The sequence below is a fragment of the Helicoverpa zea genome, chromosome 2 (assembly GCF_022581195.2).
Source record: "Helicoverpa zea isolate HzStark_Cry1AcR chromosome 2, ilHelZeax1.1, whole genome shotgun sequence".
NCBI lineage: Eukaryota > Metazoa > Arthropoda > Insecta > Lepidoptera > Noctuidae > Helicoverpa > Helicoverpa zea.
In genome coordinates this window covers 12,249,477-12,277,441 of record NC_061453.1, presented here as the reverse complement: position 1 = coordinate 12,277,441, position 27,965 = coordinate 12,249,477, and the positions used below count along the sequence as shown (strand labels likewise).

Sequence of the window (27,965 nt, the reverse complement as noted above, 5' to 3'; positions counted from 1 at the left end):
TGCGCCAATGTGTAAACACCATTTGATCGTGGCCTACATTTGTGCATTGCAAAGCTTGGCCCAACACAGGCCAATGTGTACTGGGAGCTCAACACAGGAAAAGGTGAGGCAGCATATGATGAAGTATGTTATGTAATGGCATTTCTATTGTATTATTTGGTCATCTATTTAACTACAGTAATTATGACACAGAATTAATATAAAAACAAAAGAAATAACTAAAGTGTCTGCATCTTCTTATCGGGTGAGCTGTCAGCTTAATCTGTTAAGTCCTAGACGGCATCTGACATTGAATTGTAAGAACTGCTACTGAGTAGCATCATCCGCGAATGCTTCTATCCCCTTTTGCGTGTTCCCAGGCACTGGGGTGAATTATTTTAAAACCCTTGAAACTGTTTCTGTCCAACCCAGGCAGCGATACAGGACCCCGTGCAGTTGAGCATACTACCACTGCGAAGCAATAGGCGTAGTTAGTCTGTAATATCAGTTACAGCAATCGGGCATTGTCGATAATACACTCGACCAAAGTACCGGTTGGACGATATCACGTAATTATAACCCTTCGTGGTGCTCTAGGTAACAGTAACTGCAATGTACACACCGACTAGATGTTTCAGAAAATAATCATCCTCCGAGCCTTTTTCCCAAACTATGTTGGGGTCGGCTTCCAGTCTAACCGGATTCAGCTGAGTACCAGTGCTTTACAAGAAGCGACTGCCTATCTGACCTCCTCAACCCAGTTACCCGGGCAACCCGATACCCCTTGGTTAGACTGGTGTCAGACTTACTGGCTGCTGACTACCCGTAACGACCGCCAACGATGTTCAATGACAGCCGGGACCTACAGTTTAACGTGCCATCCGAAACACAGTCATTGGTGTCTAAGATATACTTAGAAAGTACATACAAACTTAGAAAAGTTGCATTGGTACTTGCCTGACCTGGAATCGAACCCGCGCCCTCATACTCGAGAGGTTGGTTCTTTGCCCACTAGGCCACCACGACTTTTTGTTTCAGAAAATAATATTCTGTAATATTCTGTGAGATTTTCAGTGAGGTGGGTACTTAAGTACATATATTTGATTGGAAACATTATATGGTTCAAACTTTTGGTTAAAAGTGAAGACCTGCTCGGGGTGGTGAGTGAAACGTATGTAAGAAAACTACTGTCCCTTTTCGTTAGGCAATAAATTGTTAACTAGGTAGTTACTATTGAGTTTACCTAGTATTTTGGCAGGGCAAATTCGGCAGTGGTCTATAAAAATATACTACAGTTTCTATGAAATAAGTTTTAAGAATATTGAATGTTTTTTTGTTTTAGATATAACTGCAGCTTCGAGGTGAAGATCCGCAACGCTCAGGACGCCGGCTACGATTGCGCCATCGTGCACAATGTCAACTCCAGTGAACTTGGTGAGCACACTTACTACATAATGTACTTACTTGTGTCTTTCACACCATAGTAGTTGATATATAGTTACCCAGCAAAGCATAATACAGTACATACAGTTCGCGCAAAATAACTTTGTAATGCTAAAGTACTCATTAGAGTCCGTGTGCATTTGTTTGTAAAGATATTGTCGAAAAGCTTTGCTTGTTAGAAGTCAGCTGCTATTGATTTCAAATTTGACAAAAAAAATGGCTGACTTCAGATTTGCAGTTTCAAGAGATAAAATTAAAGCCACCATCCGCCAAAACTGATGTTTTCGTTAATCACCTATTGTTCTCTCCAGAATTGGGAAGACGAAACGACACAAATTAAACACTACAGCACAATTGTGTCCTCATGACAATGATTTTATTTATAACCAAACATCACCTTAAGACACCACACATAATCACAACAATATTTCCCATATTGTATGCCTATCTAATAAATACATCTGTTTTATTAGTAACCTGTTGCTATCTATGACGACCTACTATTGATTTCCTCGAAAAATACACATCATTCAAATCAAATGACACAAAAAACACCATATTATATGTACGAACACACTGATAACCACCAACGAACTGCGCGAATTTCATTGTTACACGATTACACCACATTAAATAACGCCAAAACATATTTTAGCAACATTAACAATGCTATATAAATTTAGACTCTATTGCCCTTGACTTAAAGTTCATGAAATCCGTACATTTCTCTCACGGACATCTTCACACTTCCTCGGCCCATGAGCATAATATTATCTGGTCTGTAGTCTGTTCTGTAGTACAATAGCATTACTTCGATAAAGTTGTTTTCGAACGCCCGCGGTAGGCGGTAACTCCATACATTTCATATTTATTGTTGATTGAAACGTTCACAATGGAAATAAACGAGCTATGTTTGTTTATAGTAAGTGATTTATCTGTTTTATTCATAGTTTTTGTTAGTGGTTAAAATGTTAGTGTGTTGTGATGGAAAACCCCGAGAGAGTTTTTGTGTCTACTTGAGACTTTACCTGTATCAATGCAAGTGGATTATGGTGGTTTTTTTTTTTTTTTCATATAAAAGTGGGCCCAATATTTGGTAGATATTAGTGTTAAGATAATTGAAACTAACGGGCCTACAAAACCTTTAAAACTGTCGTATTAAAAAGTGCAATAAAAATAACGATAGACGTAATAAACCGCCCCCCATCTACTAATCCAGCGGTTCCCAAATGGGGTTCCGCGGAACCCTGAGGTTCCGTGACAGGCCCTCAGGGGTTCCGTGGAAAATTCAAGATTTCTATATGGTTAATCGTTTCACTTTTGACAATATTAAATTATTATTCACTTTTAATTAAATTGTTTTAAATATTACATTCCAAAATTCCATTTAGGCACCATGTAGGTGGGTACCACTCGGGAGTGTAAGTCTCGTACTTTCGCGACAAGTGGCGGGGGAAGGCCACGGCAGCAGATAATTTAATTTCGTTTTTTACAAATTGTAGATCAACTTAATACCTCCAGGTCTTCGGCAATCGGCAAAAGTAGGTAGCGAGTCGGCCAAAAATCACCGCATTTTTTGGGCTTATTTCATCGCCAGGATTAAACGTTTTCATACATTTGACAGGACGTGAAATGACAGGCCTACGAGTATTTCCAGTGGCTATTTTTACCATGAATCAAAAAGTGTGACATTATTTCCAATTGTTGCACCTCACCTCACCAAATCCGAAAATTTTGAGCTCGCTTCGCTCAAGTATCCATACTGAAAAAATTTCGCGTTCTTCGGTCGAGGTTTCCTTTGATGTTTATTTTTTATTCCTATGGTTCAGAAAAAGCAATAGCGCTTTCTTCGCTAGCTGCTTATTCATTTGCATTTGCTTTTTTGTGTGGATATTGTACTTTTTGAGACCTTATTAATTTACAGTGGTTTTGTTTATTTTGTGTAGGTACTTAAACTAAAAAAAATTCGCGCTCGCTTCGCTTGCGATACCGGCTGCCACTGAACGTCTTTTAATGCTAGCGGGTGCTTGGAACTTCTTCTTTTAGTTTTAAAAAATCGCGCTTGCTCGCACCTGTACAAACCCAATCTATTTCTTTTTGCGTTTACTTTGTCAGTCTTCAAACTGAAAACTGTTCACATAATACACAAAATCAAGGGCCGCTAAATTGTTTTCTGGCCCGTGTGGCAGATAGCCATGCTACGCTTGAGTATAATGAATATGTCTCTAACCATATAACCATTTGGTGCGCTACCACGCGCCACGAGCCGTACCTAAGTGTATTTACGTCTTTAGTTTACTTCTTACTTAAGCTAAGGTTCCGCCGAAAAATTGTGAAATGAAAAGGGTTCCGAAGCCAAAAGAATTTGGGAACCGCTGTACTAATCTAACTTAACTTAACTTTCTTAATATGTTAGTAGTATTGTTTGTAGTGTACATATTTATATAGTTATATATATACATATATATTATTATTAATTTATTTGTGTATTGTAATATATGTAGGTATATGTTTCACACTAGTTTTTCAGATTTGTTTGCACCTACCAACGCTTTCTCTCCGCCACCCAAAGGTAGACTGGTAGAGAACGCCTAAGGCGTTAAGTCCGCCATTGTACTATGTGTGCAAGAAGTATTTTAAATAAATAAATAAATAATCTATGAGTGTTGTTGATGTTTGTTTCAATGAAATGTTTGTTTTCATACAAAAAATATGTGCTGATATTTAAAACGTATTATTAATGTCAATGGTAGTTTTCATCACCATGATTTCTATCTCCACACTACATAATTGTGGTTCACTGGCGGAAAATCCGGTCTCATTAAAAAAAACCGGCTAAGTGCGAGTCGGACTCGCTCACGAAGGGTTCCGTACCAGAGCAAAAATTAGCAAAAAAATCCAAAATATTTATTTTATTCTAGTTTTCAGTATTTGTTGTTATAGCGGCAACAGAAATACATCATCTGTGAAAATTTCAGCTCTCTAACTATCACGGTTGAGATACAGCCTGGTGACAGACGGACGGACGGACAGAGGAGCGAAAACAATAGGGTCCCTTTGGGTACGGAACCCTAAAAAACAAGTGCCTCTTACAATAATGTAGTTCTCCGAATCTGTCTACCCTTCACACCTATAGTTTGTTTATATGGCCACCTGTGGTAATATCATAAAGTCAAAGTCAAAAACGTTTATTGAAAGGAGGCTAGTTATTAGCACTTTTTCACGTCAAATTTACAAAAGGACAGCACCCCCAAAACGCCCCCCTTTCACCACTTCCTAGTGTTACGGCTGGGAAGAAGAAGCGGTGAAGAACAAACTTCCCAGCAACACAGCTGTTTATTACAATTTAATTGTGATTAAATTACAACTTATGCAATCAAATACATAGAATCAGTAATTCATCATCATCTGTCTAGCCTTTTCTAGGCTTCTAGTCTAACCGAATGCAGCTGAGTACCAGTGTTTTACAAGGAGCGACTGCCTATCTGACCTCCTCAACCCATTTACCCGGGCAACCCCTTACCCCTTAATAAGACAGGTTGTCAGACTTACTTAATCTTTACAACTTTAGTCTGTATATGAAGCCACCTGCGATAAATGTCATAGAACCAGTAGTTCAATAAAAAATAATTAATGACAGTTCCAACATATCTATCAAATGTTTACTTGAACAAACTGTATTAAGATAAAAATAATTTCCTTGGACAATATAAAAATAGAATACACTATCACTTTATTTGTTGTAAAAGTAGTGTGTGGATAAATAAACAAGAAATTATTTATCGATGCAGTTCAAGTACATTTGTATTTGTACTTATTTGTACCAAGTGCACCAATCGGCCCTTATTTTACGCTTGATGAATCAGTTTCCGATGTACTCAATGACCGACAAATTGCTGGGTTGCTGGGTTTACTTTATTTTTAAAACGTGGTTTTAGTAGTTCCTTTCATACGAAAAAGATGATAATAAAAAAATATCGGTAGACTACTTTCTCAATGTAAACCGTGTATCCAAACATTTTAAATAAAATGTTGCTAACTTAATCTATCTTTACAAATGCTCATTCATGTTAATCTTTTCCTGTTACACAAAAAAGACCATCTCTGTTTAGTGGCCTGAGACAATACACATCTTTTTATATCCATTTCCTGGTAGTAGCGTTAGGGTCAATTCCCACTGAAAGAGCAGCGGCCGTAAGAGCACGGAAAATGTAAGAGCGCGGCGCGGTGCGGCGCCGCGCGGCCCGCCGCGCTCGCGCTCAATCCCTTGCAATTACGGCCGCTGCCGGCCGCTGCCGGCCGCTGCTCTTTCAGTGGGAATTGACCCTTAAACCGCGAAATAATCTACAGAAGTAAATAAATCTATCTACATAATATAAAAAAATCGTGTTAGTTACACTATTCATAAATCAAGAACGGCTTGACATTTTTTTTTAAAGAAGCAGATAGATTTTTTTAACCCTCCGGGGCACGTGAAAGTAATTGAGTCGGGACCCGAATGAAGCCTGTAGAAATAGTTACCACCACAGTTATTATAAAACAGGGTCTTAAAAAATGCCGGTTTTAGTGCCAAGCTTAGACAGTTAACTTTGTTCGACACCATGGACTGATCTTGTTTTAGAATAAGGTGGTAAGTTTTTTGTATAATTGTTACAGAGACTATGTCGGCAAATAATCCAGAGGGGATAGAGATACCGTCTGTGTTTGTGAGCGATCTCGCCGGCCTCCTACTGGGCGACGAGTACTTGTACACTAGCGGGTGAGTCAGTGTTGCACAACATGTATTCATATTCATTCACGAACGTTTTTCTTAAAGGCTTTCATTAATCATTGAAGCTCTTTAACGTCAAGTTTTGGTGTCAGCTTTGCACGACATGATTTTATTCACCGACTTTTCCTCAAAGGCTTTCGATTGAAACTCTTTAACGTCAAGTTTTGGACTATTTGTTAATTAAGTTGTTATGCCTATTTATTGTTATTTATTAGGTTGTATGTATTGTATTGTATTTAGTAACATTGGTAAACGTCAATCCTTCTCCATGTGAGAAGAGGCTTGTGCCCAGCAGTGCAAGTGGGACGGTAAAAAGGCTGTAACAGTAAATTAATTTTATAATTGATCCAAATTTTTCATATACACATAGATCTTAGTAACTGCATTATTTCCTTATTTTTTTTTATATGATTTTTTATTAATCAATAATTATATTTTGATATGAAATCATCCAGCCATTGTTTTACAGTTTCTATATAATGGTGAACGACGACTTGCCGTTCAACATCAACACGCATCTATTGCTGCCCTTCGCGATAGTCGTGGTGCTGTGTCTGCTCGTTATACTCGTATTTATGGTACGTATTGTTAGGGGAATAAGGTTCATTTTACACTGGTTTTTAACACGCTTACATTAGCTTGTTACTAACTATGTAAGAAATTTTTGGTATCTTAATTTGACCCACTTCTCGGTCTTCGATTAGGATGAAATTTTACAAAAGCTCTCTGATGACAATACATGTCTAGCTAAGAAACGTCATTACAAATCCAATATGGCGGACGGGCTTCCAGTCTACCTTTACCATATTAACACTTCATTTATTTTTCTTTCTAGATAGTAAAGTGTATAAAAGACCGTCGCCGTGCCCGGCGGCACCGCTTGCCCAGCCGAGCGTTGAAGAAGATCCCCACATGCAAGTTCAGTAAGGGCGACCCGTACGACACTTGCGCCATCTGCCTCGACGACTACCAAGAGGGCGAACGGCTAAGGGTGCTGCCCTGTGCACATGGTACCTGATTTACTTGACTAGGAGATATTATAGTGCACAAACATTTGCTTGGACTGCGGTGCACTCACTATTTCCTCACTCTCATAGCCCGATGGAACGGCAATCCGAAACCACCGTGTGGAGATTTACGTGCCTGTCCGTATTAATCACCGACTTCCAGGCTCCGACCTGCTTTATCAAAATTTTCTAAAACCCACAAATCTATTCCGGTCCGACCCGAGAATCGAACCCAAGGCTATGTGTTCAGTAGCGAGGCAGTTCTTATTTAGTAATATGACCGTCCCACTACCTCATAATATGATACTCCCACTGTTTGCGAGAGGGGCATCGCAGGCTAAGTTTGATACACCGTGAAAGCACCTCACGGGAGTATGTGTCTTGTGCCATCGCTGCTGACGGTAACGTGTCCAGCTCGCGACCTTGACAGTGTCACATACGAATTTGCCAGACCATATCTAATGCTAATTTTTGTTTTCTCTACAATCATTTGATTATATTTCCGCAGCATACCACGCGGTGTGCATCGACCCGTGGCTGACGCAGAACAAGCGCGTGTGTCCCGTGTGCAAGCGCCGCGTGTTCGCGGCCGGCGAGCGGCGCCGTCTGCACACCGACTCCGACTCCACCGACACAGAGCCGCTGCTCAACGATAATAATGCCACGCAGGTAGTTGTCATTCGCACACTCATTCACTCACTCACACAGACACTTATTAATTCACTCACATAATCTGACACGCTCACTCATTCTCTCACTCACACGCTCTCATTCCTCACTCACGTACACACTTATTCGCTCAATGAACAAACACTCATTCGCTCACTCATACAGACACTCATTCAGACACTCATTCAATCACTCACATAGTCACACTCAGACGCAATCGCTTAAACACAGACATTCACACACACTTACACTCACATATTCATTCTCTCTCACACACATACACACAACACGGGTGGTTAAATGACTGAGTCGCAGCGTAGCTTATTTCTCAACTGTGTTATATGCTATAATTCGTCTAAATGCAGCAACCCGATCTCATCACGCAGTATGACACATTGGTCTTCATTGTATAACATGTGTGTTGGTAATGTTCCAGGGCGGTACGTTTGAGGAGCAGCGCGAGAACCCGTTCGTCCGCGCGGCGCGGTTCATTTCCAGGCTCAGAGCTCGCAGGGACGAAGAGAATGCTCAGGTATTACATGTTTTACGAAATATAGCCAGTATGTTGGGTTCTATTTCAAAATTTAAAAAAATATTTCTTATATTTTTGTTTTATGATTTCAGGCAGCGTCCCCTACAGAGGATAATGACGACGAGGAGAGTAATGTTATTGATGACACGTAAGTTTTTTTATGGCATTTTTAATTTGAATGTTGGAAACACATATTTATTAGCATTACACATGAAAATATTTTTTTGGATATTTTTCGTTTCAATATGCATAGCATTGAGAATTTGATTTTAAAAAGAATATTATATGTGTCACCGGAAAATAACAAGATCCGTAAGTTTATCAATTTACTAGGAAGTTCGTACATTTTCGTATTTATCAATTTCCGACGTCATACGGTAAATTTATAAACTAACGAATATCTATTCTTAAGATTTTATATGGTTCGACCAATCACAGAAACTCTTATCTATACTCTTTATTATACGATCTTTGAAATACGTAAAATAACACACTGCTCTCTGATTGGTCAATGTTCATAGTGGCAATGCTTAGGAAGGAGAAGTGACACGTGACAGCCAACCAATCAGATCGCGCGTAGCGTTTGGTTACTGCTTATTTATTATTTTACGAGTGAGTTCAGTAAGTTTATAAATTTACGAAAATGTGGACGTAACATATTACAATTTATCTCCCGTTTAGAATCTTACGAAGGTTTATAAACTTCCTAGTAAATTGATAAACTTACGGATCTTGTTATTTTCCGGTGACATACGCATGGATTTCAATTTATAGGAATTAGTTTATAAGAATTATACAGAGTGTTTTTTGGGTATTCCTCGGTTATTGTGGGGTATTATAAAATATTTTTTGTTCTGAATTCCAGCGTGGAAACAGACGACAGAGAAGCCCTGATCTCGAGCATGCCGGCGGTGTCCACGTCGGTGACCAGCGAGCGTCGCTCCCGCCGCCGCGCCCGCTCCCGCAGCCGCGACCCCGCCCCGCCCGCGCTGCTGAGCCACGACCATTCTATCAATACGGAAGCGCATGGAGAGATCGGTAATATTATGTACCTTATTTTAACGAAGTTTATTCCTCATTTTTGAAATATTTCAGTTAAAAAAAAAAATATTATAAAAATATCCCTGTACATTTTAGTGGTTTAAAATATCGGTTTCACAATTAGAAGTGATTAGAAGTGTTAAGCGAAAAACCATTGAAATAGGTGAGGTATTTCGTAACATTGCTTGTGAACACGCTTCCGCATAAAAAAAGTTCAGTTCCCGCTTGATCAAAACACCCCTATTGAGAACCTTTCACAAACTGTAAGAAAGTAAAAAACGAATCAACATGATTCAATGCATTAAATTAAGTTCTGTAGTGGAGAAAAAGTTTTTTCAAATATTTTATTATCCTCCAGGTGTAGCAGCCTTACCCGCCCCGCAGTCGTCACCGCATCACGTGGACTTATGAACACTCGGCCGACACTCGCTACTGCCGCCCAGTGTGTAAGCACCCTTATATTACACGCGATCTCTAACATACAACACGAAAAATTGTCCAAGCTGTGACCTCTAAACTTACAACAAAAATATCGATATCTCAGATGACAATGTCGATAAAGTATCGATACTAAGAATCGATTTAAAATCGAAATCTTGACTGGGCGTGCGATCAAAGTTCAATATTGTAGTTAGATATGGAATTTTGATTGTTCCAAAGTACTTGATAATGCTTGAACTTGTCTCAGGTCCATGACTAACTCAAATGTCACTTTGTTAGAAAAAAAATATTATTATAATAAGTAAATCTAATGTCGTCAATTTAATATTTAAAAGACCGAGGTTTTGTTTGAAATCATCACAAACTTAGGCAAATGAGAATGTATGGATCTCCTCGTTTTGGTCACTTTCATTTTGTACGAAGTGACGCAGAATTTATGAATGACATCAAGATCAGTTCTAGAACATTCCTCAAGTAAAGATCAAAATTGCTTGAGCTGTGTTCTAAACTGGTTTAAAGACGAAAGTTTATTTTACTAAAATCAAAGTGCCTGACGCATTGAAAATTCGAGCAAAATACTATATTTTATAATAAAACGCACTGATTATGGGAATCGACTAAATTATAAAGGTGCAATATCGAATTGAGTATTTCTTTCAAAGTTCATATTAATAAACCATTTTTGTGACGAATGGACGAAAAATATTGATTTTATTGTGACTTATTAATGTGGACTTTTGTTTAATATAAAAGATTATGTTACTATTTATCTATGCTAAATAATTAAAGTATATTGAAATCATTGTAGATAGATTTGAAGTCAGTTGAATAACAATTGTAGGTCGTAATTAATGTGAAGTTGGTAGCTAATACTGTTCGAATTCCGGGGAGTTTTGAAATGGGAATTGCTTTGTTTAAATTTGGAATACTGCGGGATATTTCTAGAAGCTCTATACCTCAAAATTATTTTCGCCTCACAAAAAATGGTTCTCGATTAATTTAGAATAAGTTATATAATTCAAAAATTATGTATTTTTGTTATATAATAAATTTCGAATAATATATTAAATAAATTAGTTTTTAGTTTCAAAACTTAGCCAGGAAATCGAGAATTTTCTGTAAATATTCCGCAGTTAATATTTATTTGTAAATTCCAGAGGGTTGTGAGGCTAGCCGCTGACACGCCATCTTTCCCTACATAGCGTTATCAAATATTATTGTATTATAAAATAATTATTGTAGTGTTTTTGTAAGTTTAATGTTAAATTTTAGTCGTTACGTGATTATGCTTAGAATGGTTTTTATTTTAACTCGTTAATTAATGACTATTGCTTTTCTGTTCTGAACTAAATGGCAGCATCTATCCAAGATAGCTAAGAACCGGTTTTCCAATAGTAGTTTTATCTCTATCGTAAAAGTGACAGTTTGATCGTTTTTGTGAAGAAAATGTGTTCAACTATCATATTTATTTTACAGATAAAATGTGAAACTTTTGAAAAGCCATTCTTTATCCAGAAATACTAATTTTATAACCTTTCTGATTAAAAGTTTAGTTCATAATGACAGTATTTTTTTTACTAATTTTAATCAAATCTTACATGGCTTTATTTGAATTTTGAATATGTTATCATCACAAAACGACGTTACATTTAGTTCAGCACTGACAAGTGACTCACACATCCTGTATAAAATAATAAATGATATAAATCACCCTGTATATAGGATCAGTTGGACTGTAGGTAGCGGCGACTTCGCTAACGCCATATATTGTGACTAAACACGACTAACATTTTATTTTCTATGTGATAATACTTAACTATGCTGTGTTTACTTACTCTGCTAACTGCTCTAATCTGGGAAATAACTGTGGCCAGGAAATAATGTTAATTTTGAGCCAGTAATTTTACTGCGGAATAACTTTACCACGAGAGTAAACATGTCAATTTGACAGACTTTTGTAAAGAAAGTCTGATAAATTATGATATTTATTTTTGTGGCAACATATTTGTTTTTCATATGATTTCAGTCATAATGCGCTCAAATAATATTGTTTATGAAATTCTAATTGTATTAACTCAATTTAGGCTTTAACGTTTAAAAGATTTAAATGGCGCTAAATATGAATGCTACAGTCATATTATGGCATACTGGCAGAGTGAGTTAATACAGCATAGCAAAAAAGTTAGATAAACAAGCTATCCTTCGTAAAAAATCTAGTTCTTTTGGGAATCCATGCCAGTGTGAATTAGCCAACATTATGAAATTAAACTCTTAAAACATCAGACTTCAGTCTATCAATTCAAATGTTTTTCTTTAGGATAGCTTGTTTATCTGAGTTGGCAACTGTTATAAAATGCTTTATTTACTTGTGATATATTTGTACGTTAAGAGCGGCCGGTCGGGAGTGAACTATGATTTAAGTTGTGTATTTGCTGAACTGGGGTCAGTGACCGCGATACTGATCGCAAGTTTAGAAATAAAGCCAAAGGAAATATTGACATTTTGTTTTATTTATTTCTGCAATACCGACACATAATGCCTTCATTTTAAGTTTACAAACATGAGGCCCTGTGTTTGTTACTCCTCTCCTAAAGGGATTATCAAAAGACTGCAGGGGGATGATGACTATGTCGGTTACTCGTATCAAGTTAAATAAAACATAAAGCACTTTTAAACCCAAATCATTTATTTATCATCGTTGTTCGGAACCTCACACGAGACATCCTGATCTGTTACTTACTACAGTATACATAAATAACTATGATATAACATTCACAATGATCAAGTGAGACAGCCATCACAACTTCAATACTACGCCTTATTAAAATTATATAGAAAACAATTGAAAAGTTCGTGAGAAAGAGCATAGTCTCACGTATTTATTCATAACGGTGAGTTGCACCATATTATACCTATAACCGATTCATTCATTATTTTCATTCCGTAAATCGCCGATTTGATCAACGAGCGGCCAGTACACGGCTGGTTATGATTTGGTTATCGTTATAGTTAAATGGTGTAACTCACCCTTAATGATTCACTATGGTCAAAGAGAAATCTAACATCAAATGTGACAATTCTACCACTGAAAATAGTATTTACGTTTTCTAACATTACAGTTTCTATTATTCACATGAATTTACTAATTCACTGTAGCTGTAATCACACCAAATAATCAAATCTTTATTTGTGAAACAAAAATTGAGGCACGAATCTATGTGCTACCATTTATCTCGTTATGAGCTTAATAAGACTCCATATGTACAAAACATTTCAACAATTCGTATGCAAACTAGAACTCTATGAAAATAACATTACTTCGTCTACTATGGGACATTGTGATCCATACTAATGAAAGTGTATTGTGGTACAGCTTTGCGACAAGAAGTTAGTAGTTCGACTGAACGACGTACAAAAATATGACTTAAAAGTGCTAAGAAAATATATTACATTCAAGGGCACAACATTCCATCACGAACCTACGACATTTGCTTGTTATAATCTCTAAGGGCCTATGCACACTACGTTTTTTAAAAGCGCTGTCGACGCGCGTTTTGGGGACGCGCTGCAGAGCAGTCCTGACTTGCGTGCGTATCGCGTCTGTATCGCTACAAACGCGCGTCGACGGCGCGTTTAAAAAACGTGGTGTGCATAGGCCCTAAGTCTAAATAATGTTATAGTTCGGCCATTCAGAGAATGCGTTCCTGACACGTCGCGATTGAACTGACGACGTAACTTTGCAATGGCGTTGCAGTTACGATAAAAATATTTTTGCTGGTTGTTTACCGTTTTAACAATTGAGGAGCATTAAAACAACATTATTATATCAATAATCAATGAATGTAGTTACGTCGTCAGTTCAATCGCGACGTGTCAGGAACGCATTCTCTGAATGGCCGAACTATAGGTCCTCTTAGTATTTTCACAACATTTAAAGGGAAGATTTTCTGAAGGATCTCATGATCGATATAATATTATCTTGCTACTATCGAGACGTTATATTATTAACTGTCTGTAAACCACTACCTCGCCAGGAAAATAAACTAGACGTAAATTCAATACCAGAGAGTTACCAATCAATGATTCATTTTGCAATTTTGATTCATTTTGGTATACCTGCTTTGTATAAATTTGCAAAAAAATTACTGACAGCTTTACCTACAGACGTTCAACTATTGACTCTAAGCAAATTACATTAATCAATTTATACTGTTATTGTTAATCTATATTACTATATGTACAATATAGCTTTGTATGTATGTATACTGATATTAATTAAATACTATAACTGTGAATTGAATTGAATTTATTATACGAATAAATCAATGAAGGCACATTTTTAAGAAAACATGAAATATTGCTTTGTATTCATATTTAGAATTATGCATTGGTATTATCTTATGTAAATAAATAATTTTACATTGTATGTAAATATAGCCCATGTTTCTTTTCCACTTATACAAAACTCGACACAAGTATGAGCGTAATAAGACAAAATATTGAAAAAATATTCACATAACATTGTAACTACGCGAATTTATTAATTAAACAACATGAAAATAACCTGGGTACAACGTTGCGTTCATTTTGTCGAGAAAATAATAAGTTCCATCGAACTACATTTGTAGAAACAATTTAACTTTTTACAAGAACTTCTGAACCTTTTTGCTTACACTTTGAACGATAAAAGATCATCGGTACGTAAAGGCGTATACTCTATTCCTCATACTTGTGTAGTCAGGCGGGTCGCGGCTATGTGACTGTTCGCGGGCAGTGTGACGTCATCAGCTGTGTGGGTCATTCAACCGCGCGGGCTTCTGCGATCACTGCTCGAGCTTGTTCCAGGGCTTTTCTGGAGATAAAGAAATCGTTTGTGTCATAAAATAATTGTACACAGAATGGAAAAAGAACTGAACTGAACTGAAAAATTTTATTATGTGGCTAGATAACCTGTTCGGTAAATTTTCTGATAATGTATATAAATAGATTCATTTTGTTAAGGAAATCGACTGTTCGTATTTAATTTAGCTTGACATTCATTAATCCATTGATAGATAAGGTTGATACTATGCTCATTGTTAATTAATACCTTTAAATTGAAATCATCATCAAAATAAGTAATTGTAGGTACTAAAATTATAAAAAGTATTAGGTCCGTATAACACTCACAGATGCAGCGGGTTGTCAGTATCCAATCGCGACAGCGCTAGCGTGGCGAGCGCGGCGAGTCGCGCAAGCGCTCTAGCACGTAACGCAGCGTCGCGCGGCAGCGTGTCACACAGCGCCACGGCTGCCGCAGCGATGTACGGCCCGCCCGCTGCACCCGCGCCGCAGCATAGCGTGTCTGGAATTGACGTAGATTATGTTGAAATACGATTAAATTCTAATATCAATTAAAAATATAGCTAATTTCACGTACAAATTACGAATACATAGAAAATTACACACAATTAAACATAGAGCATTTTCTATGTAATCGTAATTTTGTAATCTGGGCTTTTTAGTTCCCAATACAACAAAGGTAATTCATTGTGAACAATTACAAAACTCAAATATGACAAAAGTAAAATATCGTATCCTTTATAAGAAAAAAATCACTTCTAAACATATTCTTATGAAATGTTCAGAAAACAATGTAGTATCACTATAAATGAACTATTAACTTACCTATAAGCGATAAAACCAAGGGGTCAGCGTACAGTGGCGCGGGCGGGCCGGCCAACGCTAGCGTGGCACGTAGCAGCCTCACGCCGGCGCCTAGACAACGTCGCCAGAACGCACCGCCCGCACCTTCCAACACACTAAAGAAAACATTACAATTATAAGTGTACGTTATCACAATAAGTAGGTACATGTTACTAAATCTAAACCTATTTCAATATGTTAGGATAAGACGAGTTTTGAAATATTAAAAACTAGCTTCCGCCAGCGGCTTCGCCCGCGTGATATGTTGATAAAAAGTAGCCTATGTGTTAATCCAGGGTATCACCTATCTACATACCAAATTTCAATCAAATCGGTCCAGCCGTTTTTGCGTGATTGAATAACAAACATACATCCATACATTCTCACAAACTTTCACATTTATAATATAAGTAGGAAGTAGGATATAAGTAGGATTCGCAACATATTATATGCAAAATGTTAATTCGTAATTTAAACGTTTAATAACCGGTGTTGACATGTTCTCAGAAAAAAAGTCAAAAATATTTCACAAAACAAAAAATAAAGCTATTTAAAGAAATATTACAAAAATATGAAATAATCATATTATTCAATTCAATAAGAAACAAATTAGTACGTACTGCGGCGGCAACGCAGGCAGGAAGACATCAGCCCCCAGCGCCGCAGAGAGCCTTGCTCGTATAGCAGTGGACAGACGCCGCAGCGGCGCGCGGCACTGCGGCGTGGCGGCCGCGCGGAGCAGCGCGCCGCGCAGCCGCACGCACGCGCGGACCACGAGCGGGTCCCACGCGTATGTCACTAGCTCTGCGGGACAATCATGTTGGAATTAGAACGATTTATGAATTCAGTTTTCGTCTACATTAAAATCATTACATATATCATGTATTTTCTTTCTTTCAAGTGCTCCAACTATGTATTATAAAAAAGCAATACAAACGCTGGCGAGAAAAAAATACTAATTTTACATCACCACATAACACAACTCCTGTTTCAATAGCAGATAATTATGTATGTCTTTACTAGTTACTTTCCGTCTTACCACAAAAACTTTTTAACGTCAGTTTAAGACTTGTCTAAAAAAATGTCAAATTATGACGTTGACATATGGTTCATTTTGGAGCCACATTTTTTTTAGACAAGCGTAAAACAGTGGTTAAAGTTTTTGTAGTAAGGCCATTTATCTTTAGCATCATAGTTTCTCGAAAAGGAAGTTAAAAATGTACTCTCCATTGTTTAAATAAAATTAATTTACTTCAGGAATACCCGAAAACGAAAAAAATGAAAATTACTAAAAATACATACATATAAAAAAAATACAAATAAGGAACATTCTCATGATCTAACCTGTCAACTTAGGCAGCACGACCCTGCTGACTATAGCGGGCACCAGCATGAGGTCGGGGTCATCCCTCACGGCGGTCTCGGTGACGGGCGGCGGCTCCACCTCGTCGTCCGACGCCGACTCCGACGAGTCCGCCGGACGCTCCCACCGGACGCCGTACATCATCAGACATCTGACAATGTTGTGTGATGTTACAATATAAGTTATATAGTTAGATTTAGATATTTAGTTTAGTCGTGATTAGGTATTTTCAGAGTAAGGTCTCGATCGGTATAGATCTCGCCAAACTTAATAGTGGCTCACCACTTTTCATAAGGGTGTATAAAACCGAGAATATACGGACAACTCGCACGATTTTCTCAAGTTTGGCACGAGCTATACTTTATCATCAATTGATCATCAAAAAATTGAAACATCATATCATGGTGGTTACATTACATTTCATAGTGAAGTGATTTTTTTTAGTATAAAATGGAAATAGAAGTTTAAAAATAGTATAGGTAGTATGCTCACTTGTACCAATCCATTTTCTCGTAATCCTCATTGTCTTCGTCTGCTAGCGGGTTCCATAGGATAAGCTGTGGGACAAACATTAACATAAGCATTGCAAAAAGTGGTACTGACGAGCTGGCGAGTCAGTTACAGTAAATTATATGTTTAAGCAAAAGTTTTCCGTGAGCTTTTGTTTAAAGTATTAATATATATATGCTTTTTTATGTAACTGAAAATATGTAAATGCCTTCGCTGCATTGGGCCAGCACGCGGAGCGGATGTATGTATGCCATCTGGAGCTATATCATCTCGTCATATATTGAGCGCCGCTACATCATCCGTGTTGCTATGGTGCAAGCGTCCGTCCGAGACAGTCAGCTGGGTCGGCCATCCGCTTGACGCAGCGAAGGCCTTAAAACTATATGCTGTTAGCATATACATACTTGAGTGAACAGTTGTTTAGTGAGTATAGCTACACTGACCTCATGCCGGACATAGGGCGCCAACAACCGAGGCAGGCAGGCGGCCACGTAGGCGTCGCTGTAGAGGTCGGGGGCCCGCGCCCGCCAGCCCGCCAGCCGCCCGCAGACGCCCGACACACTGCGCCACGCGGGCAAAGCGTCGCTGAACAGCTGCGCTGAGGCTGCTCGTATACTGTCTGCGAATAATATGTCACTGTTAGCATATCTTGGTGTTATTAAAATTTGTCGCTTTAGGCCATTTGTTCACAGCCGCCGTCATCGGACCGTCACCGGACCGTCACCGAGAATGAGGTGACGGCGCCTATTTAGCAATACATACATTTACCACGACCATGTGTCCACCGCACGGTCGGTTAATACACAAGGAACATACATACTCATACAGCCAACTTTAAAGCGAAAATCTGAAATCTCCTGATTAATCAAAACACTGACATTTACAAAAACTTTTTTACTCAGATAGACTGGAAGCTGACCCCAACATAGTTGAGCAAAAGGCTAGACAGATGATAATGATGGAGCCACTGACCTCTCTCCGTAGTATAGTGGTGCAGCTCCTGCGGCGGCAGCTCGTCATCAGACGAGTCTCCGTCCCTGTGCGGCAGCGCGGCGCCGGCGGCGGCGGCGGCGGCCTCGCGCTTGAGGCGCCGCGCTCGGCGCCGGCCCTCGCGTTCCGCGGCCCGACGCGTTTTTTCTTCGTTTTCTGATGGCTTCAGGTTTGCCGCTCGACCTGATGAAACCAAAAGTAAATACCACGACATTAATTAATTAAAATCGTGACATTACCTTTCTCAACAAGAAAATCGGCCCGACAAGAGCAGACATTCAATAACGTACTAGATAACATATATTTTTTGACATTGAAAATCATACAAAAACCATTCGTTTCTTCTGGAGCCTTCGAATAGCTGCGGTAATATCGAACAATCTCGAAGCTCACGTTCACCAAATCCTGCCTAATTATTCAATAAAAAATTTACCAAATGCAGCCATGTTTTTATGTTCACTTACCAGGAGTAGTGAGTACATCTTGCGCCTGGTCCCTGAGGTCGGCGCGGCGCCGCTCGATGAGGAACTCGCAGCGACGCTTGTGCAGCGCCAGGGCACGGGCTTCTAACGCCTCTAGCTGTGGCATCTGAGTAACAATACCAAATAGGAATTTAATTTTGAAATACAATAGGAAATAGGTCTTTAATTTCCAAGTATTTTTGTAGTAGCTACTGCAAAGTTATTAAAAAAAAAAAACAAAAATGGAACACGGTTTTAAATAGAACTCTAAGGAATCGTTGGTGGAAACGGGCACAAAACTGTGAAAGCTACAAAAGTAGCATGAAAATATCAGGAGCGGATCCAGCCATAAAAAAAGGTTGTAAGTACAATTACATAAGAGTTTATCGGGGAGTACAGAAAAAGGAGTGCAAAGAGGGAGCACATAAGAGAGGAGATACGGGCAGTACACAAGGAAATACATAAATCACCCCTATATAAGAAAGCACATAGGCATGTGCATTATTACGTGACAGTTTCTCACACCCAAACCAGAATCTATCAATTTACACAGCAGTATTTTATACAAATTATTCAAAACATTTCTTCAATAGTAATATTTCTCTCACCTTCTCATCAAGACACTCGATAAGGTCTGTCAAGAAACCGCGTATAGCTTGAGCTCTCTTATACGCGGCATCGAGTTCCCCACACCGCGCGGCCCGACTCTCGCGTATACGCGCAGAGGTCAACAACCTATCGCGTAGTTCTTTCTGCGTAGTGGAAGTTGCGTCGCGTTCTACACGAAGTTCTTGTAACCTGTGGGTAGATGAAATAAGGTTGGTAAATGGTAAATGTAGAAAGCAAGGAAAAAATCAAAGTTATTCAGTAAATATAGAAATTAGAATAGATATGTGCAATATTTACTAGCTGTTTCTGGGAGTTCAGTCGTGTTAAGAAGGATTTATGAGCACCCGGATAAAATTGATTCCAAAAAAGGTTGTAAATCTTTTAAGGTGAAAATGAAACAAAATCACTTTCTCACTGAAATAAATCTAATTTGAAGGTAAAAACAAGTATCCATTGCACGTGCACGGGATATGACAACAGTCGTTCAAAATAATAGTACAATAAAAGACCCTTTAAAAAATATGTTGGCTGTATATTGTGTCATTCTGGGAAGCGCAAATATGTGCCAATGTAAAACTAAAGCTACTTAAAACAAGTGACAATAATCCTTCGTAACTAATAAAAACAAAAGACTACTTTCTGAGAAAGGATTAACAGTTTAAAAAATATTCGAGGAAACTGCTAAAAATAATACAATACAAATTGTTAGTAAATTAACACCTTCATATTATAATCATAAAACAACGCTGATCCTATTGTTTTACTAACTAAAGCCAGCTTCTAGTAATTATGATAAAGCGATTAACTAATTACTGATAATTTTTAACAACCCTTTTTACACCCTATTGTTAAAGGATTAGGGACTGTTGTAAAAATTGCTAAAAGCCATCCCCACTACCTCTGTCCGTACCTTAGCAGCCTTGAACAGAGTTTACCTGATTAGACCAGTGACTGTAATGGGCAGTTTAATTTTGAACTTCAAGAGCGCAAGTCGTCTTCACTCTGTCTGACTTCTTGTATTCGCGAGTTTAAGTTAAAATTATAAAAGCAGTGAGTGTACTAAGTGTCTTAAAACTTAAAATTGTTGTGTAAAGTAAATTAAAATGGCGGACGTAGCGTACAACTACATAATCTTAGCGCAACAGCTAGCCACAAACAACAGTTATAGGCAAGCCTTCGACATGTATTTGTGTGCGTTCGAGAAACAACCGCGCATCAGGAAGAAGTTCGAGATCGAATTCCGAGCGGTCCTCTCAAGAATGAACGAGGAACTCGCTGAAATTGACAATAAGGCCGACATTTTTGCCAATTTCGAAAAAGCGATCAGATTGTTCCCTGGTAACGTCGACTTATTGAACGAAATCGGAAGGTACTTATACCGATATGGGTATTTCTCCGAAGCGTTGTGCCATTTTGAAAAGGCTCTAAACATCGATAATAGTTTCGTCAGCATCGAGAAGAATTTGAATAACGCGAAAAGTTTTCTGTTCCCGAGGTGCAAGTTTAGAATACTGAACGATAAAGTGCGTAATAATGCGTATCGGCAAGCTATAAGGAGTTCCGTGTCTAATCGAGACAGCGTTCTCGATATCGATACTGGGACCGGACTGTTGGCGTTGTACGCGAACGAGCGCAACCCTATTGTGATTACAGCGTGTGAATCATCGACTACAATGGCCAGGTTAGCTGAGTGTGTGATGGAAGAAAATGGCGCGCATGAAGTGGTCATTATCAACAAACCTTCTGTCGTTTTAAACTTTAGCGACATCTATGGCACCCGGTCTGTTTTACTGACTGATACTATAGACGCAGGTTTATTCGGCGAATATATCCTGCAGTCTATCTGCCACGCTTGGGAGAACTTGCTACAAGAGAACACGAGAGTGATCCCCGGCAGAGCGGAGTACTTCGTCACCGGCATCAGCTGTGAGGAGCTCAACAGGAAATATAAACTGTGCCTCAACACCAAGGACATATTAAACGTGTCTACTATGAATGTTCACACAACGACTTACTTCGGGGAAACTTATTACGGCGAAGACGTGGATTTGTACGATGGCTTAAAATACATGTCTGAGCCCCAATCGTTATTCACAATAGACTTCAACAATTACCACGATGTGTGCGAGAAGTTGTACAGACAAGAGCCTTACACCGCAAGGCTGACGGCTAACCAAGATGGTGAAATGAACATGGTGGTCGGCTGGTTCAACTTATACCTGACCGATGAGATAATGATCACTACAGACCCCCGACTCGAATATAAGGCGACTGCGTGGCCACAAGCAGTGTTCTTCGACGTCTTACCGAAGAAACTCCGCAAGGATGACACAGCTAATGTATCTTTCCTAACTTATGGCGGGAGATTGACGACATTACCAGATAGTACGAAAATCACGAGGATTTCACCTGAAACTCTAGCCTTTTTGAACGATATTGAATACATGGAAATGATAAGGAAGAGTATAGCAACTGTGTGTGTGTATTTAGGACAGACTTTCGACATATCCGACGTCGATATAGTAGACTTGAGTCCATTCCCAGTGTTCGGAGTGCTCATGATGAAACGTCAAGCGAACTCTCTGACATGCCACGTGAAAATGGCGGACGACAAGGCGTTCTTACTGGACGTATTACAAGCAAACGGCATCCCGACAGACAAAGTAAATATCCTAGTATCCGACAACTGGTCTCACGATGTTTTTAAAGAAAAGAAATACCATGTGATATTCAGTAATATTATCGAGTTTAATGGTGACATAGATGTAAGAAGGAAGCGGATAATTCATCACTTGAATAACTCACATCTTCTTGAAGGAGGTTTGTTCCTACCACGATCTGTGACCATCATGGGCCAACTGATTAGCAGCAAATGGTTGGAGACCAACAACCGTGTTTCTGACGACAATGTAGACTACAGATTGGCTAGACATGTCAATAGGTACCAAGTGTCCCAAGCTGTGTACTTAGATATTACTAGAATGGACTATGAAGCAATATCTGAGGAGTTTGTGATCAGCTGTTGTGAATATATGCAGTCTGGCGTGATCGATGTACCAGTGGTCCAAGATGGGGAGTGCAATGCTGTGTTATGTTGGTACAAGGTACAATTAATAGAGGATTGGGACGAGATTACTACGAAGAGGAGTAATAGCTTTGTGGAAAGTATGGCGTATTTAGCGAGCCCTAATGTGAAAGCGTTTCGAGGCGATCAGGTCAATGTACTCAAGTGCGTTGACCCCGATGGATCGTTTAAATTAGTTTTAGATATGGAACCTTGTTGATGATTGTTATTATGTTACTCTTTAATTAATAAAATCTTGTACATATCTCAATTTGCATTTTATTTTTTACAATTTCGCTCAGCAACATTGACTATTGAAACTTCTCATATCACAATATCACAAAAATTGCTTATGCTCAAAAGCAAAATTTCTGGTGAGCCAAATTATCCATATTTCATATTATCTGTCTGACACTGTTACACTAAATCGGTTCATCCAATAAAAAAATCATTTTGCACAGAAATAAGCTGTGGCCTGGTAAAATAGGCAACTCTTTATCTGGGTAATTCTCGCCGCACCTGTATGTACCACATAATCTATTCAACCATAAAAAACATACCGTTTCTTAAGCGCATCAACTAAATCATTAGCCGACGTCGGGGGCTGCGTATCGTTCGTGGTGAGCGGGCGCAGGTGCTCGGGCGCCGACTGCTGCGGCGCCGGCAGGGCTACCGAGAACGGGTTCATTTCTACTGCACCTTCACCTGAGGGGGGAGAGAAGGGGTGATTATTGGTATGTATGCATTTGGTGGAGGAACTTGGAGAAACGTTGCAATAAAAGATTTAAATATAAGTAGATTAAGATTACAATCGGTTTGTAGTACCTAGATGCTTAGATGGGAGTCCAAAACTTTTTAACATAATGTAATGGTTGAGTTCAGAATGACGCAAGTGAACAGTATAATACACACGTTCTTATATCTACATTCATAAAAATAAATGCACAGATGTACTCATGTACACTATGTCTAATGTATCAGAATGTATTTTTACCATCTTTGTTTTTATAAATTTAGTACACATCCAAAAAGACAAACTTCAGTCTTGTCACAGTATCATATTTTCTTACAACGATTTTTTATACATGTAATAGCGTAATTTGAAGATCAAGTTCATGGACTCCCATTTAAACTCGCCACTAGTATAGAAACAGTACATTTGTATTGAGCAGTGGCGCTTAGTATACAATGTCATCAGACCAGTGAGATCCACGAGCGCTGGCCTCGCTTTCTGCAACTGTTGTTCCTCCCATTCCTCTGCCTCGCTGTCCAGTTCCTCTTCTGAGGCTGCCGCTGTGCCACCTGAAAATTATCCACTTAAGTATACATACTGAACTTCATCAAACATTAAATTGAACTTGGTTAAACAATTTTGAAATATCTAGTTGGTCTGTCTTGCTTTCAATAAAAAATCCAACACTTCTACTCAGCATCATCAGCCTTTTTAATGTGCCACTGCTGGGTAAAACCTCCTCTCACACAGAGAAGGATTGAGCGTTAATCAGGCTTGCTCAAGGCGGTTCGGTGATTGTCAGTGATGGTCAAATAAAACTTCTTAACTGACTTGAATGCAATTTTGGTCTAGCTAGAGCCTGATAAATGCTCTGTTTTTTATACAGCTGCGGGAAATATAGTTCCCATGTGACGTAAAACTAAAACAGCACTCACGTTTAGGCTTATCACTGGGCAAGTCCAAGCCCCTGACATGTATCCTGCCTTCCTCCTCATCATCTCCTGAGCCGTCGTCCCTGACCAGCCGGGAGCCGGGCGCCGCCTCCGACTTCAGCGGCACGTAGTCACCTCCGAGCTCGCGAGCCTACGAGGATGGTAACTGTTGGATTGTGGGGTACAACAGTGCTGTGACAAGACTTGCGAGATGAGAAAATGTTGAGAGAATAAGGGACATTATGAATTGAGTTGTTTTACTAAGGTATTGATGGTAAATTATGTAGATAAAAAAGTTCCAAAATAAAATTAAAATAATTCAAAGTTATTTTAGGACATAAGACTAATATTGTATGGTATGTTATTTGGAAATATCTTGTCACTCAGCACTGTATAAATTAAATTAAAATAAAAGTATTAAATATTATATATTGTAGTTCATAATTAGCTGTAAAGAAATCTGGGATGATCAGCTGCCACTTAATTGCTGGAGCTCTGCTTGTTGCTGCTTCAATTGTGCAGTAATTGGAGTTGGGACTCTTATATGCCTTATAAGAAGGTAGAAGAAGTAAATAAATACACCCACAACTCCTGACAACAAGCACCTAAATGACATCAAGACACAGAATGATCTATTTAATGCAATTCCGATAAGACAATGAAGCTACTGTTGACAGCCAGCCATGAATGTTATTGAAATATGAATTTGAAACATTTAGGTCTTTTATTGACCCGAAAAACCACTGAACTGCATAAATCTTCCCACGTTACAAATAGATAAACCATCTGCTGAACATCAGAGAAGAACACAATCTTCATAGATCCAAAACAATCGACGTGGAACCGCAGTCAGGTCACCGGGCAGCGCTAGTCCCTCACCTCTCATACCTGCTGTCTTGTCTTGCGGGCGGCGTGTATGAGCGCGGCGTCGGGAATGCGGCCCGGCGCGCCCATGAGCGCGGCCCGCACGGACTCGGCGCGGTACCGATGGAACCCCCTATTATCTTCATCCTCTTCCTCCTCGCCCGCCGCGCTGTCATCCGACACGTCGCCGGCGCCGTCAGCCGCCAGCGCCTCGCGACCGGCCAGTATCAGCCCCTCTAATGTCACCTTCTTCTTTGTCTTTGGTTTGTCGTTCGTCCCATCTGTGTGGTTGTTCTTTTCCTGGATTTGGAGTAGCTATGTAGTATTGTTATTCAATTACAATTGGATAATAGGATATTGAGTAGATAGACTCATTGACATGTTTTATTTATAGTTGAAGGATCTTTACATGAAAACCTCAAATTACAAAGTTGATCCATTAGACTTAATATTTTATGAACATTGTGCCAATACCAACAAATATTTTTAATAAGATTAAGTTATAAATGCTCCATCCATAAGCAGTAGCTAAAAAATATTGTAATAAATTATATTTATATTTTTTATTTTCCTTTAAGTACTTAAGGTTAACCACTCTAACGTCCGGGCCGCGCGACCGTTTCTCTCTCTTACGTCCAGCCTCGCGCGGTACCCGAACCACGCGCGACTCGCAACTTCGTCGTAACAAAAAACCTATACAGCTACTGAACCGTAATGGCTAAAATAAAGAAAAAAATACGAAAAAAATGGTTAAAGAATACAGATCAAAGTTAATGATATTTTAAAATCGTTAGTTATAATCTTTGATACTAAAATCCGGGTTAAACATGATTTTAAGGAGAAAAAAACACATTTATTTCTACCATTTTAAAATATAAGGGACAACTGTTGCATATTTTATCAATAAAATATTTTCAGAACAAACTAAGCTTATTACCCTTTCTTCTGATGTATATTTGATTATATTCGGTTAACTCTAAGTATTTTAATTAAATCGAAACAAAACACTACTCTTCGTAATTTTACCGCGATGTCTCCCGCGCTCGAGAAGGCTATTACGAAATTTTCAATGAATTTAGTATATTTCTGTTTGAAAAATGTATTATTTTGCTTATTACGATATTAAATATAATATTTTAATGCAAAGTTTGTAAAATATGTATAAACAAAACTAAGATTGGCCTATGACCTTGACCGGACTTTTTTCGAAACAACAATCGTTTGAAGTTAAAATTAGACTAGATTTATCAGCTAAAACTGTGATATAAAAACATCATCGTAAAGCCCAAATCTTCTAGTTTATTTTGATGTATAACACTTGTAAAATAAATAAAACAAAACGACATAATAGTTGACACTTATAAAAACACTTAACGAAACGAACGTCAAACGCGTCAACTGAACTTAAAATTTTTTTTTTTTTGTCAAAAGCTTGTTACACTACCATCTCTTATTTTTTCGTCGAACTATTTCATCAGCTATATAGATAATCTGTCAAAACTCAACAAATAATACCGTATTTTAAAATAGATGGAGTTAAACACAACTCGTCGCTTTGGATACTATAGTATCCATGGGCGTATGACGCTACTTTTTTCTTGGATACTGTACTATCCACGGACGTTAGAGTGGTTAAGGATGTTTTAATATCATGTGGATTTCATTACTCATGCGGTGCTTGCTCACTCTCAACCGGCTTCATATTTTACATAATACTACGGTTACATGAAAATAACACTTTAAGTGTCACTGGCACAATCCCATGTACATAATGAAATGCACACAAATAATTAAACTAACAAGATATAAATGTAATTTCATAATCTCCACTTGTCTAAGTGGGACTACCACTAAAGTCGACCTTACCTCAAGTATATTATTGTCATATTTGTTATTATCACCATCTGTTCTCACATCACGCTTCTGCTTCTCCTTCTCTCTCTTCTTAGCCAATCTCTTACTTTGAGAAGATTTCTTAACTTTGAATACTTCACCATCTTCCTCTGAAAGTCAAAAGTATGTGAAATGAGTAAGACTTCTTTAGAATCGCTACCCTCAATAGTTTAGGGTGTGAGGTTGTTAGTTAGTGTGTACAAATCAATGTTTGTTTGTTTTATTTTAGCATAACAATTAAGTTTGAGTACCAAGAAATTGCACATCAAAAGTTTGGTCAAACCAAAATTATTGTATTTCAATAAATGGTAGAATTCTTATCAGAAACGGCGAAGTTACAAACAATTTGGATATGCAGTGTGGTGTCGAAATACAGTTAAGTATTCCATAACAATTCATGGTTAAGGCATTGAACAAAGTTTACATAAGAGACAATAAATTATAGATACTGAACATATATAACAGTTCCACATAACAAATACATTTCAGTTCAAATAAATACAATATAAGATGATAAACAAAACGCTTTGCAGACACCGAGACATAATATTTTGAGTTCACAAGGGCATTCATACATACAGCCTTGAGGATCTGTACGACTTGTTACCTTCGTCGGCGAAACTCAACAGAGGAGTGCTTTTGACGGATTTAGCTTCTTTTTTCTCCCTTTCTTGGCTGATGACTGGCGGCGGCGGCGCTTCAGGCTCCCCATCTTCGTCATCATCAGCACAAAACACACGACGCTGAATCTTTTTCGGCTTCCGGAATAACGACATTTTGCAAACACAACACTTGCACTATACCACTCAATATAAAGATCTCACGATCCTGTTATTAATTGTAGTTTAATTAGATTTTTGGTTAAAAATCCGTATTTTTTTTAGAAAAACGTCATTTTGGATTTTTGAAGCTGATTTTAGTGTTGTTGCCCAGTGCCATAGATTGTTGTCACAATGACTTTGTTTAGTCGATTCTCTA

At 38.4% G+C, this 27,965-nt stretch overlaps 2 protein-coding genes across 5 annotated transcripts in view; one reads left to right on the top strand and one right to left on the bottom strand.

Annotated features, from left to right (window-relative positions):
• Nucleotides 1–12,381, top strand: part of LOC124639022 (E3 ubiquitin-protein ligase RNF13) — a 29,037-nt gene extending 16,656 nt beyond the window's left edge. For all 4 annotated transcript variants that reach the window (XM_047176245.1, XM_047176239.1, XM_047176253.1 and 1 more), the window contains 9 exons: nt 1,322–1,413; nt 6,079–6,181; nt 6,663–6,771; nt 7,029–7,203; nt 7,709–7,869; nt 8,306–8,401; nt 8,494–8,549; nt 9,267–9,439; nt 9,801–12,381. In XM_047176245.1, coding sequence (XP_047032201.1) covers nt 1,322–1,413; nt 6,079–6,181; nt 6,663–6,771; nt 7,029–7,203; nt 7,709–7,869; nt 8,306–8,401; nt 8,494–8,549; nt 9,267–9,439; nt 9,801–9,853 — 1,018 coding nt within the window. In that variant the 3' untranslated portion in view covers nt 9,854–12,381. The remainder of the gene's footprint in view (nt 1–1,321; nt 1,414–6,078; nt 6,182–6,662; nt 6,772–7,028; nt 7,204–7,708; nt 7,870–8,305; nt 8,402–8,493; nt 8,550–9,266; nt 9,440–9,800) is intronic.
• Nucleotides 12,382–12,548: 167 nt separating this feature from the next.
• Nucleotides 12,549–27,923, bottom strand: LOC124639003 (PAX3- and PAX7-binding protein 1). The gene is made up of 17 exons (XM_047176214.1): nt 27,595–27,923; nt 26,961–27,097; nt 25,119–25,394; nt 24,234–24,381; nt 23,766–23,867; nt 23,126–23,270; nt 19,501–19,690; nt 18,896–19,019; nt 18,414–18,614; nt 17,885–18,060; nt 17,424–17,488; nt 16,913–17,082; nt 16,189–16,372; nt 15,551–15,684; nt 15,053–15,227; nt 13,789–14,735; nt 12,549–13,559 (listed from the first exon to the last, which is right to left on the bottom strand). Exons 1-16 carry the CDS (start codon nt 27,761–27,763, stop codon nt 14,681–14,683), a joined length of 2,451 nt encoding a protein of 816 aa, XP_047032170.1. The 5' UTR covers nt 27,764–27,923; the 3' UTR covers nt 12,549–13,559; nt 13,789–14,680.
• Nucleotides 27,924–27,965: the final 42 nt, after the last annotated feature.